This window comes from Triturus cristatus, chromosome 10, assembly GCF_964204655.1.
Source record: "Triturus cristatus chromosome 10, aTriCri1.1, whole genome shotgun sequence".
Taxonomy (NCBI): Eukaryota; Metazoa; Chordata; class Amphibia; order Caudata; family Salamandridae; genus Triturus; species Triturus cristatus.
Window position 1 is genome coordinate 78,106,699 of NC_140593.1, and position 13,143 is coordinate 78,119,841.

The 13,143-nt window shown below is 44.4% G+C and overlaps 1 protein-coding gene across 1 annotated transcript; it reads left to right on the forward strand.

The window, feature by feature from the left end:
• The first annotated feature begins 12,311 nt into the window (after positions 1 to 12,311).
• LOC146788865 (oligodendrocyte transcription factor 1-like) lies at positions 12,312 to 12,887 on the forward strand. Its single transcript, XM_085629949.1, has one exon. It carries the CDS (start codon positions 12,312 to 12,314, stop codon positions 12,885 to 12,887), a length of 576 nt encoding a protein of 191 aa, XP_085486075.1.
• The last annotated feature ends 256 nt before the right edge of the window (positions 12,888 to 13,143 follow it).

Consider the following 13,143-nt stretch of genomic DNA (forward strand, 5'->3'; position numbering starts at 1 on the left):
CCGCGAACAGGACCTGCTCGACCTACTAGGCATTGAGGTTGCGGGACTTGGTGAGTAATTATTTATTTTTTGTGTTCTACAATGCTAAAATGTATTTTTCAAATAGCATGCTGCTCACACTCAGAGGTAAGTTAAGTTTACATTACGAATATTACGTGATCCTGTTTGAGCTAGCCAGGTGCTCGGCGAAACCTGATTGTACTCAGTGATGGCAGCACTTGCTTGGGCTGATTATTTAAGAAGTCATGAAGACTCTGTCCTGCCACTAAGATAGTGGTATTAGAAATATCAGTGAGTTAGCATTCTCTGTGCCTTTCTTTAGGTAGCTCATACAGTTCCAATCTCCCTTTGATGTGTAGTACGCATGTATACATTGAAAATGGAGACTGAGTTGTCCGATCAAAGAGGGATGAGAAGCAAACATCATTCACTTCAAATGCAATGCATTAGTAGTTCCAAATGTAGATTAGGTTTAGGAAATTAGGAATAGGGCTTAGGTTCAGAAAATTAGAAATAGGTCAATTCGATACAAGTGCTATGGGCGATCTGATATAGAAAAGTACAATGTTACTGTGTTTCCCTTTCCCTGTCAAAATATTATTTGGGAGATTAACTGTACCACTTACATATTTTTTTGATCTTTTTTATTACTTACATCAGTAGTAGTACCCAAGTGCAAGAAGAAGAGGGCATCATCACCAGCAGCGGGTCAGGACAGAGCTGCCACCACCAGTGCCGGAGCGGGTGGAAATACCACCACCACCAGCGCTGGGGCTACGGACATCGGCTCTGCTGGACCCAGTAAGTACACTTATCATTATTATTATTAATAATATTATTATTATTATTGTAATTTACCTAACTTTCATCTCTCCGCACTATTGGAATAATTTTGCCTTTCTTATTATTTTTTATTGCTGTCTCCTTTTTTTCAACTTCTCTCTTATCTAATGTTTGTTAAATTCTGTTTATCCCTGCATTATGCTTTTTTACTGTATTTCATGTTTCTGCAGCTGACTTCCTTCTGTCTTTACTAGTGTGTAGTTTTCTTCTACTTTATCAGTAAGCTTTCCCTATCCCCTTCTATATCTTGGGGACTGGTACTGTAAGGCTAAGAGAACAGAATTTAGGTACTCTACTGTGAAGAATGCAGGCCCAAGTAAGTGATTTTTCTCTAGGCATGTTTGTTGAGAAGGCTTTCTTTTTCTTGCTCATGCTCAAACAGTAAAACAAGAGAGTGACCATGGTCATGGTGGAACCTCCCCACCCAATGTTGTGTTGTGTTATCATTCATTTTATACCAGCAGTTTCCATGACAGTGCAGCATGGCAGGAAAGTAGTATGAGGTCCCATTACAATCTGCCAACCAAGACTATGTGACCTTTGTTGACCAATTTATTCCACCCCTTCATTGAGCTTCAATGACTGAGAGTCATCATAGCTCTGCTCCTCCATTATGAAACGTTTTTGGTTGGCTTGACTACCTGGCTTTTCTTACATTGTCAAGCAACAAAATTCCCAAAGTGATATTTTTTAATCAGTCAGGGATTTGTGAAGCGCACTACTCACCCGTGAGGGTCTCAAGGAGCTGGGGAGGGGGTTTAGCTCAGCTTCGTCTCATTCGAAGAGCCAGATCTTGAGTTTCTTCCTGAAAGCTTGCAGTGTGGGGGTTTGTAAAATGCTGAGAGGGAGTTCATTCCAGGTCTTGGCTGCGATGTAGGAGAAGCATCATCCCCCGTTCTGGCTCTGCGGATGCGAGGGATTTCAGCCAGGGCAAGATCGGCGGATCGGAGGTTCCTTTTGGGCGTGTAGAAGGAGATTCTTTTGTTGAGGTATTGGGGTCTGATGTTGTGGAGGGATTCGTAGGTGTGGATGAGGAGCTTGAAGGATACTCTCTTTTCGACAGGGAGCCAGTGGAGGGATTTGGAGGTGTTGGGTGATGTGGTGTTATTGTGGGATGCCGAGGACCAGTCAAGCTGTGGCGTTCTGGATAGTCTGGAGTTTGAGGCGTTTCATAGAAGATACTGGTTGTATTTTGTTAAAAAAAAATAATAAGGAGAGGCTTATCTGACATCTAAAATGTGTAATGTATTTTCTAGCCACACAGACCACCAGTGCCGTTGTCAGCGCCAGTGCACCAGACACGGAGGCGTTTGGAGGAGGGGTACTAGTGACAGCAAGGACAGGCGATGGTAAGTCACATTGTTTGCTTATTGACTAATTACTAGTATACTCATCTGTTAAGCCAGGCAGATATGTATCCCACCCATCATCATTTATTACCTCCCTGACCATGGCATTTCGCCACCCATGACCTAACTGCAACATGGTTCAATTTGGCACTGCAGTGTTGGCTGTGCAATGTGCTTCCACTTCAGTTAATGCAGCCTTTACAAAGCTTTCAATGCATTGCAAATCGATAACAAGGTGTGTTTCCCTTCCCTCCCAGTGCCCATTCAGTCACCTCCTAGTACTTCACTCCTTTATTCTTTCCTATTTTCTGTCCCAGCCTCCCCAAAAATTTTAAAAATCAATTCTTGGCATGTGCTAGCTTTTTCTAGCCAAGTGATTCATATATTTCATGTCTTTCATACCAGATTTACGCCTGTTCACATTTTTCCCTTTCGACAGTCATGAACTACAGTGACTGACTAAGCCAAAGCTTAGGCACATGATGATGATCAGTGACACCCCACTATTCTATGGCAAAACCTCTACCTACCTGGCCTGATCTCGCTAACTTACCCACATGTATGACGAAACCACTCAATTACAACGCATTGCTTTACAACATGGTCTTTACAATGACCTGTCTTTGCCACTGCATTCCTTTATCACGCTTGTCTTTAAAACACATAACTACTTTGCCTTGGGGAAAAGCGCTGGACTTTGGAGAGGTTTAAATTACTATTCCAACTCCAGTCAGCGCAACAGTAGGGAAAGCGTTGAACTTCAAAGTCCACTATGGCAATTAGTTGTAATGACTTGCATGGTATAGGAATGCAGTAGTAAAGAAGGGTAGTCATACAGACCACATTGTAAAGGTAGTGTGTGGTTTAGACTTCGTGGTTATGTTATGTTATGTTGTTAGGTCTACTTCTAGAGCACACGACTCACCCGGGGGCATCTCGGCGCTATACCTAGTAGTTCGCTGAACGGGAAGTGAAAAGGGGGAAAAACACAGCCGCAGAGAGCCATGAGAGATCAGAACAGAAAGGTTTTCAATTGTTTCCTAAAGATTGTAAGGGAGGGGCAGTTACGTATGGAGATGGAAAGCGAGTTCCAATAACGTGGCGCCAGATATGAGAAAGCCTTCCCCCCAGTACGGGTAAGGAGAATTCTAGGGGTCTTCAAGAGCTCCATAGCATTAGACCTTAAGTTGAGAGTAGTGGTCCATTTTGTTAGCTTGTTTGCTAGATATTTAGGACCTTTACCATTCAAGGCCTTATACGTAAGGCAGCAGGTCTTAAAGTGTTATCGTTTCGAGATCGGGAGCCAGTGGAGGTCTAGAAGCAGAAGGGCTGAAGGCGAGCCTGCAGGGCGATTTAGGATCATTCGAGCAGCGGTATTCTGAATGACCTGTAGCTTCTTTAGCAGCGACGGGCCAAGTTCAGCCAACAGAGCGTTGCCGTAATCGAGGCGACAGATCAGCATGGCCTGGACAAGTGTTCTGCGGTGCTTGATGGGGAGATAAGGGAGGATCTTCTGAAGAAGCCGAAGGCTAAAATAGCAGGAGCTGGCAATTGCTGCTACATGTTCCTTCATGGAGAGTGCCTGGTCAAGTTTAAACCCCAGATTTTTCACTACTTGTTTGGGAGCCGGTGCGGTACCCAGCTCTCGTGGCCACCACTCCTTGGACCAAGAAAGAGAAGCTTTCCCAACTAACAGGATCTCAGTTTTACTCGGGTTCAACTGGAGATAATTCTCGGTCATCCAATTGGAGATGGTGATCATTCCAGCTGCAAAACGTAGGTGTTCTGAAGTTGCTTTTGGATTGATTTTAAAGATAAGCTGGGTGTCGTCCGCGTATGAGATTATCTCGAACCCGCATGACTCTGCTATTTTAGCTAAAGGGGACATGTACAGATTGAACAAGGTGGGGCTGAGACAAGAACCCGGGGAACACCTTTGTCCAGAGAGCATTTGTCTGAACGAAAAGGTCCCAGCATGATTGTTTGGTTTCTATCCGCAAGGAAGTTTTGTAGCCATTTCAGTGCTTGGTCTTGGATGCCACAGGAACGCGATCTCTCCGACAGCTTAGAGTGGGCAAAAGTGTCGAATGCTGCGGAGAGATCCAGGAGAACCAGAATAGCTGATCCTCCGGCATCCATTTCTTGCCTCAGAGTGTCAGTAACTGCCAAGATTGCAGTTTCGGTTCTGAAACCTGGACAAAAACCTGATTGCGAAGGGTCTAGAAAATTGTTTGATTCAAGGTAGTGACTCAGCTGTTACAAGTGATTTGCCCAACAAGGGCAGTAGTGATATGGGACGATAGTTACAGAGCACAAGGGGGTCTGCCGTCGGTTTTTTCAAGCTGGGGCGGACAAACGCTTCCTTCCAGATGGGAGGGATAAGGCTCGACCTGATGGAGCTATTGAAGATTCCTTGTACTTCCGGGGCGCAACATGAGGCTATGAGGGCCATAGTTCTCGGTGGTAAATGATGTTTTACACTTACCCTGCAGTATAGTAAGTTAGACTTCCTTTCTTTACTGCCAAGAGAATGTATTTGTTGATAATAATTAGTAGTGCTGGGTGAGGTTAGGGAGTAAAGTCAGACTAAGTGACTGATTCTGAGTTTTGCTGATGGGATACTCTGAAGAACATGACAGATAAAATCTATATCCCATTTCTTTCCCTGTCCTACGGAGAATCATTTTTCCCACTGCCTACTTATGGCACACAGGATATCCATGTTTTATATGTGACGTGTGTGATGTAGTATCATTATTATTCATCTGCCTCTTCAGAGTGAGGGTAGAATTGAAATACATGTGGAGAAGAACTAGGCCATTGGAATTAAAGATAATTGTCCATTACAGCTGCCCCAGCTGCAGACTGGAGAAAGTACCAAAGTACCCAACGAGCTAGCTAGCATGCCTCCATTAATTTAGCACAACAAGAATACTTGTATTCCATAGTGCCTTACTCATTAATGAGAGATACTTTTTTTAATTTTTCCACACAGTGTCAGTTTTGTTTTTTATCAGGAAATCCTTTAAAAGAAAAATAAATCACTGTTTTTTAACCTGGCGTTATTCTGCCTTAATTCCTTTCAACCAGTCAGTGCTTTTATGTGAGGCTTGTGTGGGTGAAAAATGGCCCTGTGACTCTCCTAATCACATCAAATTCCAAATGCCCTAGGGGACCAACAATGTTCTGTTACTGGGCCACTATATCATTTTAAACAAGTGTTTGCACATAGCATTGCTTACAATTTGTCTTTTTAATTTTTTTCTTTCTTGATATAGCTACACCTTCTGGTCTACCACCTACATGGCAGGCGATAGCAGACAGGCTGTGGCAGCAGAGGTTGGAGGCTAGTCAGGCTGAATACCATCAGCTGGTGGCTCTGAAGGAGAAGGAGGAGGCTGAGGTAGCGGCATCTGCGACTGCCCCGGGCCCCAGTTCCCGAAGTCAGCCTCCAGCCCCTCCATCCTCCCAGCAACAACATCGCTAGCACTGCCGGCAGCTAGCAGCCACCCGCACCACTACTGCTGCTCCCTCCTTCCACCCAGACCGCCAGTTCCAACACCGCGTGCTAAGTGAGCTGGCGCAGCTTCGCCATCAGATGCCACGTCTCGAGGAACAACTTGATTTGCCCTCTTCTGAGCCCTTTTTTTATTTTTGTTTTGGTGGGAGGGACTTTTGCTGTGGGTGGTGAGGGTGGGAATTTGGAAGGGAAGTTGGGGCAACTTAGAACTTTGTTTTAGACTCTTCTTTGAACATTTGAACATTGTTGGGGTGATATTTATTTATTTGGGGTGAGGGGTAGGCCTGTGGGGGTGGAGAGGGTGGGTTTCGTTGTTAAAAAGTAAAGGGAAAAATAATTCTGATACTTTATGTCTGAAGTAGTTTTTTATGTTTTACTTTTACTTTGCACTGTTGCCTTTTCGTGCAGCTTTTTTTGAATCCGCTTATCAAAGTGTATACCAGTTAGTTATAGTTAGTTTTACCTTTGTCCTACTGCCCTCTTCAATTAAGGGGGTGTGCTGCCATTACTTATATTGCCTACAACAACCTAGATAAACACGATATTACTTATCTGCAGAAGAAGTTAGATACATACTAACTAAACTGGTTCACTTTACTCTATAGTTCTCTTGCCTAAATAGATAAAGTGATGGTTACTACCTCTCTCAATATTCCAAATCTTTACTGCAGGGTTTCCCGATGTGCCTTCTTGATGGTGGAGGCAGAAGTACCAGGCTACTGCACTAACAGGGAACACATCACAAGCGAGGTCCCACTTCTGCCTAGGTGAGCTTCAACTGTAGAATTAATCAAATGGATTATCCATCACAAGCAACTAAATTGAAAGAAAAACACAGAGTTAGTGTATTGTATTTATATCATAGGTTTACAAAGACAGAGATCAGGCTACTACCACTATGACTCAACAAAGAATACCTGATATTATAACAACTAGCAGTAGAAACTTCTACTTAACAATGGGGAGCTTGTATTTAATTAAAACTAAAGGTACAAATTCCTTGAGTCAGGAGAAGTGGACTCAGAGTTAGGAGTGGACAAGGTTAAGTGTTTACGCAACACAAGGCCTTAATGATGATGCTGACAAATGAAGTTCTATATCTACAATATGGATCCCTTTTATGCATGGGTGGGTACATTGGGCTGGTGTGGGCTACTGCTTAGGTAATAGATGACCCTGCAGTGAGTTGGTGTCACTCTCACCACATATGCCCCACCAACTGTGTGATCCATTTATGGTGTAAATTAAATCATACCTCAATAAATCACACAGCCTGGGGAAAGAGGGTTAGGGATTTGATGAATGGATGGGAAAGGGGATTTGGGGAAAGGTGTGGCAAAGAAAACACTACACAACAACAATATTCATCAAGGTGATAAGCTGCACATCATCATCAATCTGTTGTGGAAGGAAATAAAGGAATGACACAGTAGTTAAATGTATTGCAAACAGTCCTTCAGCCCCAGAGACCCTGGTTATTATATATCTAAATATTCTGTCATGAAGGTTTGAAAAATACAAATTATGGAGGAGTGAAGTGAACCCACACAGTTTAAAAAAATGATACTGTATTGACAAATTGGGGGGTGCATCTGCATTCTTCTCGGAATGTCCATCTTGGGTGTCTAGCTGCACCGGTCAGGTAAGGAAGGCAGGAGTGTTATGGAGCTTTCAGCTTTCATGCAGGAGAAGAGAAGGCCTGCAGATTGTGAAACTGATATGATACAGTAGAGTCAAGAAGAAGGAGGGGGCATATTATCAAGGACGGCGTTAAAACTATCGCCGGTTTAGCGGCAGAAAACTGCCGCTAAAGCGGCGATAATGAGCTTGATAATATGCCCTGGAGAATTCTAATAGAAGCCCATGTTCACACCAGAACATGGACTTCTATTGGAATTCTCCAGGGCATATTATCAAGCCAATTATCGCCGCTTTAGTGGCAGTTTTCTGCCACTAAACCGGCGATAATTTTTAACGCCGTCCTTGATAATATGCCCCGAGAGAAGGTAAGCTTCATAAGGAGTGTACCAAGAAGACTCAGAGGCAGAGCAAGAGCATAGGCTGCTGCAATCAGTCATTTTATCACTCATCTGTGATCGATTAACTGAGAAGTGAGAGCAATTTACAACCAATTACTGACAAGTACCTGCACATGTACTGGGCTGATCAATCTCAAAACTGCCATCATAACTTTTAGCCAACTACGAGCATCATTTGATGATGTGGCATCAAAAGTCTGTCTCCAGTTACAAGTAACCAACCCCTCTGACCACAACTATATAAGAGGAGTTTCACATTTGAGCCAGCTTACACACTCAGCAGCATTTCCCAAATCAACACACCTCTCTCCAGTCCACAGAGGTGAGTAGGCCTCAGAGTCGTCATCATCATCATCATGGTTTCCCTTTGAAGTCAATAAATTCCTTCTTCTGGGTGTGTTGCTATTCCCGCCCCAAGTCATTCCATCCTCCTCCTGACTAGTCATGAATCAGTCCAATTCCTCCCCGACCCGAGCAAGAGAGACCTGTAGTGCACTGCTGTTGAAGAACAAGAAGAGAAACAGAATTTGAGTATTTTGTATAGATTTGTGTTTGTTATCTAAAGTGACTGGTGTGGTCTCTGAAGAACCAGAAAAAATGAGTGGGCCCTGCAAGTAAATCTCACTAAGAATGAAAGACCAAATCTCTTTCTGGAAAAATGATCACCCATCAGGCCCTAAACATTGCAAATCATCGTAATCAAGTTTACAAATTAGTTGAACACTCTCCCTCACTGTCTGCTAACACATGAATCATCAATCATCACTCACAATCACTCAATAATATATAATTCATTGGTGCAATAGCTACCTGTTCCAATCTAAGAATAGTGGTAGGTACACAATTGTATCTCCTCTTTGATGCAAACAACACATTGTAACACATTGTAATTTGGCAGTCTTGAAAATAAAATGATCTTTACTGGGGCACACTGGTCCAACTCCAATCCAGCCATACGTGTACCTAAAAATGGTGGGGCTACATAGGTCAGAGACAACAATAATGTTCCACTAGCTATATCCTATGTTTTTTTTGGGGGGGAGCAATTTAACGATAAATAATTAAAAAGTTCTATGGTGGCCTACTCAGTCATGGAAGTAGAGTTCATCTTCAGACTTAGGTGGTTCACCCATATGTCAATCAGCTAACAAACTTGAGTCTGACTAATCACCCTCTTCCTTCTCCTGTGGTATTTCATGAACAGTGTAATTATGTGGTATGAAGTGTTGGTTTATTTTGATCACGGTCAATCTCTTCATGATTTGAGGCAAGAGACTGGTCCTTCTCACTGTCACAACTGCACCAGCTGCACTGAACACATGCTCAGCAGACATACTGGCTACTGGACAAACCAGCCTGCTGAGCTCTGGCCATTGGTGCATCTTCCCATAACAATATATCAATGGATTTTGATCCACATAGACCTCTCTTGGGTAATCCAGATAGTGCTGGAACATCCTCTGAATGGTCATTGTGTCTGCCACTTGCTCAACCTCTTTTTCCTTCACCTCTGCACTGGACTTAAGCCCTGCCAGTTGAAACCAAGCCAATGCAGCCATTGGGGCCGATTCTTCTGTTCCTGCTGTTGTGGTTGTTAACGGAGTTTGTGTTGCTGGTGTTGGCTGATGTGAAACAACAGCACTGCCCTCTCTGGAAGTTGAAGGTGGCACCACAGAACTTCTGTTCGGGAGTGGGACACTAATTTCCAGACGTTCCTCTTCCAGGTCTCTGGCTTGCTGAACAATCCACGTCTTGTATAGTGAAACATTCCCTTCTGAAGAAGAAATTAAAGTGGCTACTATTTTTTGTACTGTGGATTAAGTATTGTGGCACAGATGTACACTTAAGATGACAAGATGTCTCTTTGCAGCCTTGCATTAACAGCTAAGCGAATGAATAAGCTCTCAACCAAGTTAGTCTGCATTTTCATTCACACCTGCAAACCTTTCAGACACCTTTTTTAACTGATCCTGAAGCAGATGCAAAAACAGGATAGCTTGGGCCATTGTACTGTCCTCCTTGCTGAATTCCCATGTGAAAACCTCAAGAGGAAGTAGCATCTCTGTCAGGCATTTCACTAAGTTCCATTTGCCCATCCACTCGGTCAGGCTTTCCCAGTTGCATCCCCTCTTCTTTGAATGACATAGTCATTGATCAGCTTGCACTGCTCAAACAGACATTGCAACATGTAATAGGTCAAGTTCTAATGTGTTGCACCTGCTGTATGAGGGATTTAACTGGTACTCTATTATCACGCTGAATGATCCTTAACTGCTTCAAGGCTTTAAAAACATTGCTGAAATGAGTGTAGATTCGTCTGCAGGTGGTCAGTAAGTTGATGACTATGTCTTCTTTTTTAGCAAGTCCTATACAATCAAGTTGATCGAATGCACCAAACACAGGAACCTGAAATACCCACCATCTGCCATGACCATAACTATATTACTGCCAGTGTCCATGGCAACAAATCCAATTCTGGGTCACAGCTATTGAAACACCTTGCTGTTAAAGTCTCCCAAGGTGTTTGCAGTTGTATGGGATTTCTCGATGGCGAGCATGGCTACTGTTGCATTCCGCCGAACGGCCTTAAAAGTGTCTTCAGTGCTGAGACCTGTAGATAGCTGTTGCCTAACTCCCACAAAAGAGATCCAGAGTGCAGTGATACACATGTAATCAGTGGCTTGGTAACTAGTCAAAATGTCTGTTGTTAGGTGGATAGTGTGAACAGCACTCTGCTGCAAAGCTTGTCCAACCAATTGCAGCACATCATGATGAAGCACTGGAACAGCAACTCTGGCAAAATAAGTCCAGCTGGGAACCTTCCATTTAAGGCAGATGGCTGCCACAAATTCTAAAAATCCTACTCCTTCCACAAAAGAACAAGCATTGGCATAGCCAATAGGTCTCGCTTTTGGGACCTTATAAGTATTTAGTTATGCAGCACAATATCCTTGGTGCAACAACATCAACTGTTGCATGGCTAAACACTTATAAGGTCCCAAAGGCGAGACCTATTGGCTATGCCAATGCTTGTTGACAGTGGAAAGAATAGGTAAATTGCTGATTTACTTTCTCCCAGTCGATCAAGGCCCATGACTTTCTACTCCTAATAACGCAGCCAAACCCAGTCTTAGGTGGTCTGTGCCTCTGTCTTGTCACAGTAAGCTATATGCAAATAGAAGCAGACAACTCATCTACTTAAATAAAATGTGAAAATGGTTGACTCCAGTTTGACATTACGTGTCTGCCCTGAGTGCTAGTAGGTGGACTCAAGCAGTTGTCTCCCTCCCACACAGAAGGCAGATGTCAATGCTGTGTCCATGCCGCTCTGCTGCCATTACTGGGACTGTTCGTGTACTGCCTGGAGCCTGTCACAGCAGAGACGGCTGTGAGGGGAACTGCTCCAACCTATTTCCTTCGAAAGTGCAAGCATAAGCACTTTAATCTATAGCTGCCCCCATAGCTATCCTGAGTGAGCGATCCTTTTATATCTTCCTGCCATTTGCTCTTACCTGGTTCCCGATTGGATTGCTAGTGAATTAACAAGCTTGACAATCACTGGATAGCTCCCACAAAAAATTAACAGTAGCTGCTGCATGCATTTTAATTCATCGCTGTCCTTAGGTACCCTGTGTGAGTGGCCTAAGTGGGTAATCGGTAATACCTGGGGGAACATCTTTTCAACTATTAGATCAACCTTACTGGCTTTTTGTGTCATAGTCAGCTTGCTTTACAATATTTTATTATTGTTGCTTTTTGTCTAATTTAAATTAATCGAATACAAATAAAGATTGATTTGATTAGAGCACAAATTAAGATGACTTAATTTGTGCTTGGCCCATGCTCCACACAAATCAAAGAAAGTGACGTATGGCCCGCACTGGCCAATTAAGAAGCAGCAAAGAAGAGTACCTATAAAAACAAGAAATGGTAATTTAATGGGGCAAACTTTAAGTCAATTACTGTAAACAATATCTCTCACAAGCGAGAGCATGCGCAGTTGCAGGCTCGACCTAAAAAACACACATGGCGCTATGAGCTTACTCACCCCTTACACATATGACTGCAGTGCTTTGAGGTTCCTGAAAACGTGGCTAGGCAGAAATTTCATGCATGTGCGAGTAGGATTGACTGCTTATAGAAGTATACCACTCTGCTGCTTGTCACTGGATGCCCAAGTGCCTGAAGGCCACCCTCTCTGTAAAGTGCACTCGTGTTTTTAGATGTTTTTTTTATTTTTGGGTGAATGCGTCTCTTCCATTCACAGTTGAACGCCCCACTGTAACTGTGTGCCAATTTACAGATTTGTACATCAGCTGCCGCTCTGTCAACAGCCAATGAAAATGCTGGTAAACCAAGAGCCGTGCTGTGGTTGGACGCACCTCGCTCCACTGTATTAAATTCGAGGAATGCCTAGCATATGACCCTGAAAAACATCAATACGTTTTAGGGAATATGCCTGATTTTCTTGTAGCGCTGCACCAGCGTTTGCTGTGACTTTGCAGCCTGGCTGCTACCGTTCCACATATTGATGCATTGCTGTGAGCATTTAGACAAGCCATGATGAAGCAGCGAGCAGTGCCCGGTGCTCCCAGGCAGCCCTCCCCAGTGCCAGCTCCCAGAGGTGCTGGTGAGCCCCCCGACTCCCAGGACGAGCAGCAACAGATCAACAGCCGCGCGCGGAAGGGGATGCAAGACCTGAACATGGCCATGGACGTGCTGCGTGAGGTGATCCTGCCCTACTCGGCCGCGCGCTGCCAGCACCCGCCGGGCAGGAAACTCTCCAAGAACGCCACGCTGCTGCTGCCCCGGAATTACATCCTGCTGCTGGGTGGCTCCCTGCAGGAGATGCGGCGCGTCCTGGGCGAGCTCAGCGTGCCCAGGCTGCTGCTGGCCGGGTTGCCCCTCTTCGCCAGCGTCGGGTCGGTGTTCCTTGCCCCGGGAGCCATGAGCTGCGCAGATTCCCTGCGCCCCAACAAGTACTACTCGGTGTCCCTGGAGGAGCAGCTGTGCTCACCCTTCTACCTGCCTGGAGGGGCGGGCTTATACTCCTGCACCCTGTTCAAGTTTCCGCTGCAGCACTTTATTCCCTCCAGCCTTAGCATTGCTGCCGTTCAAACACGGTTTTCCAAGTGATGCTCTATCTGCTCGTCAACTGTCCAAGCGCTCTCTTCCGGCGTGCGCCTCATATTCACCAAGGCTCGTGTACTCCAGCGGCCACACTTGAACCATCCTTCTTAAGTTCCCTTCAGTTGCGATCACCGTCTTGGAAAATCTGAACCGACCTTCTGCGTAATGCATTGACAAAAATGCTTCAGGGTATTAAGCGCTATATAAATGCAACTCCCCCAAAAGCTCTATCGACTACATGCCCTGATCCCAAACCAGTCGG

Bases quoted from the DNA above. Each gene is read 5' to 3' on its own strand.
- LOC146788865 (XM_085629949.1), top strand. From the start codon at position 12,312: ATGATGAAGCAGCGAGCAGTGCCCGGTGCTCCCAGGCAGCCCTCCCCA.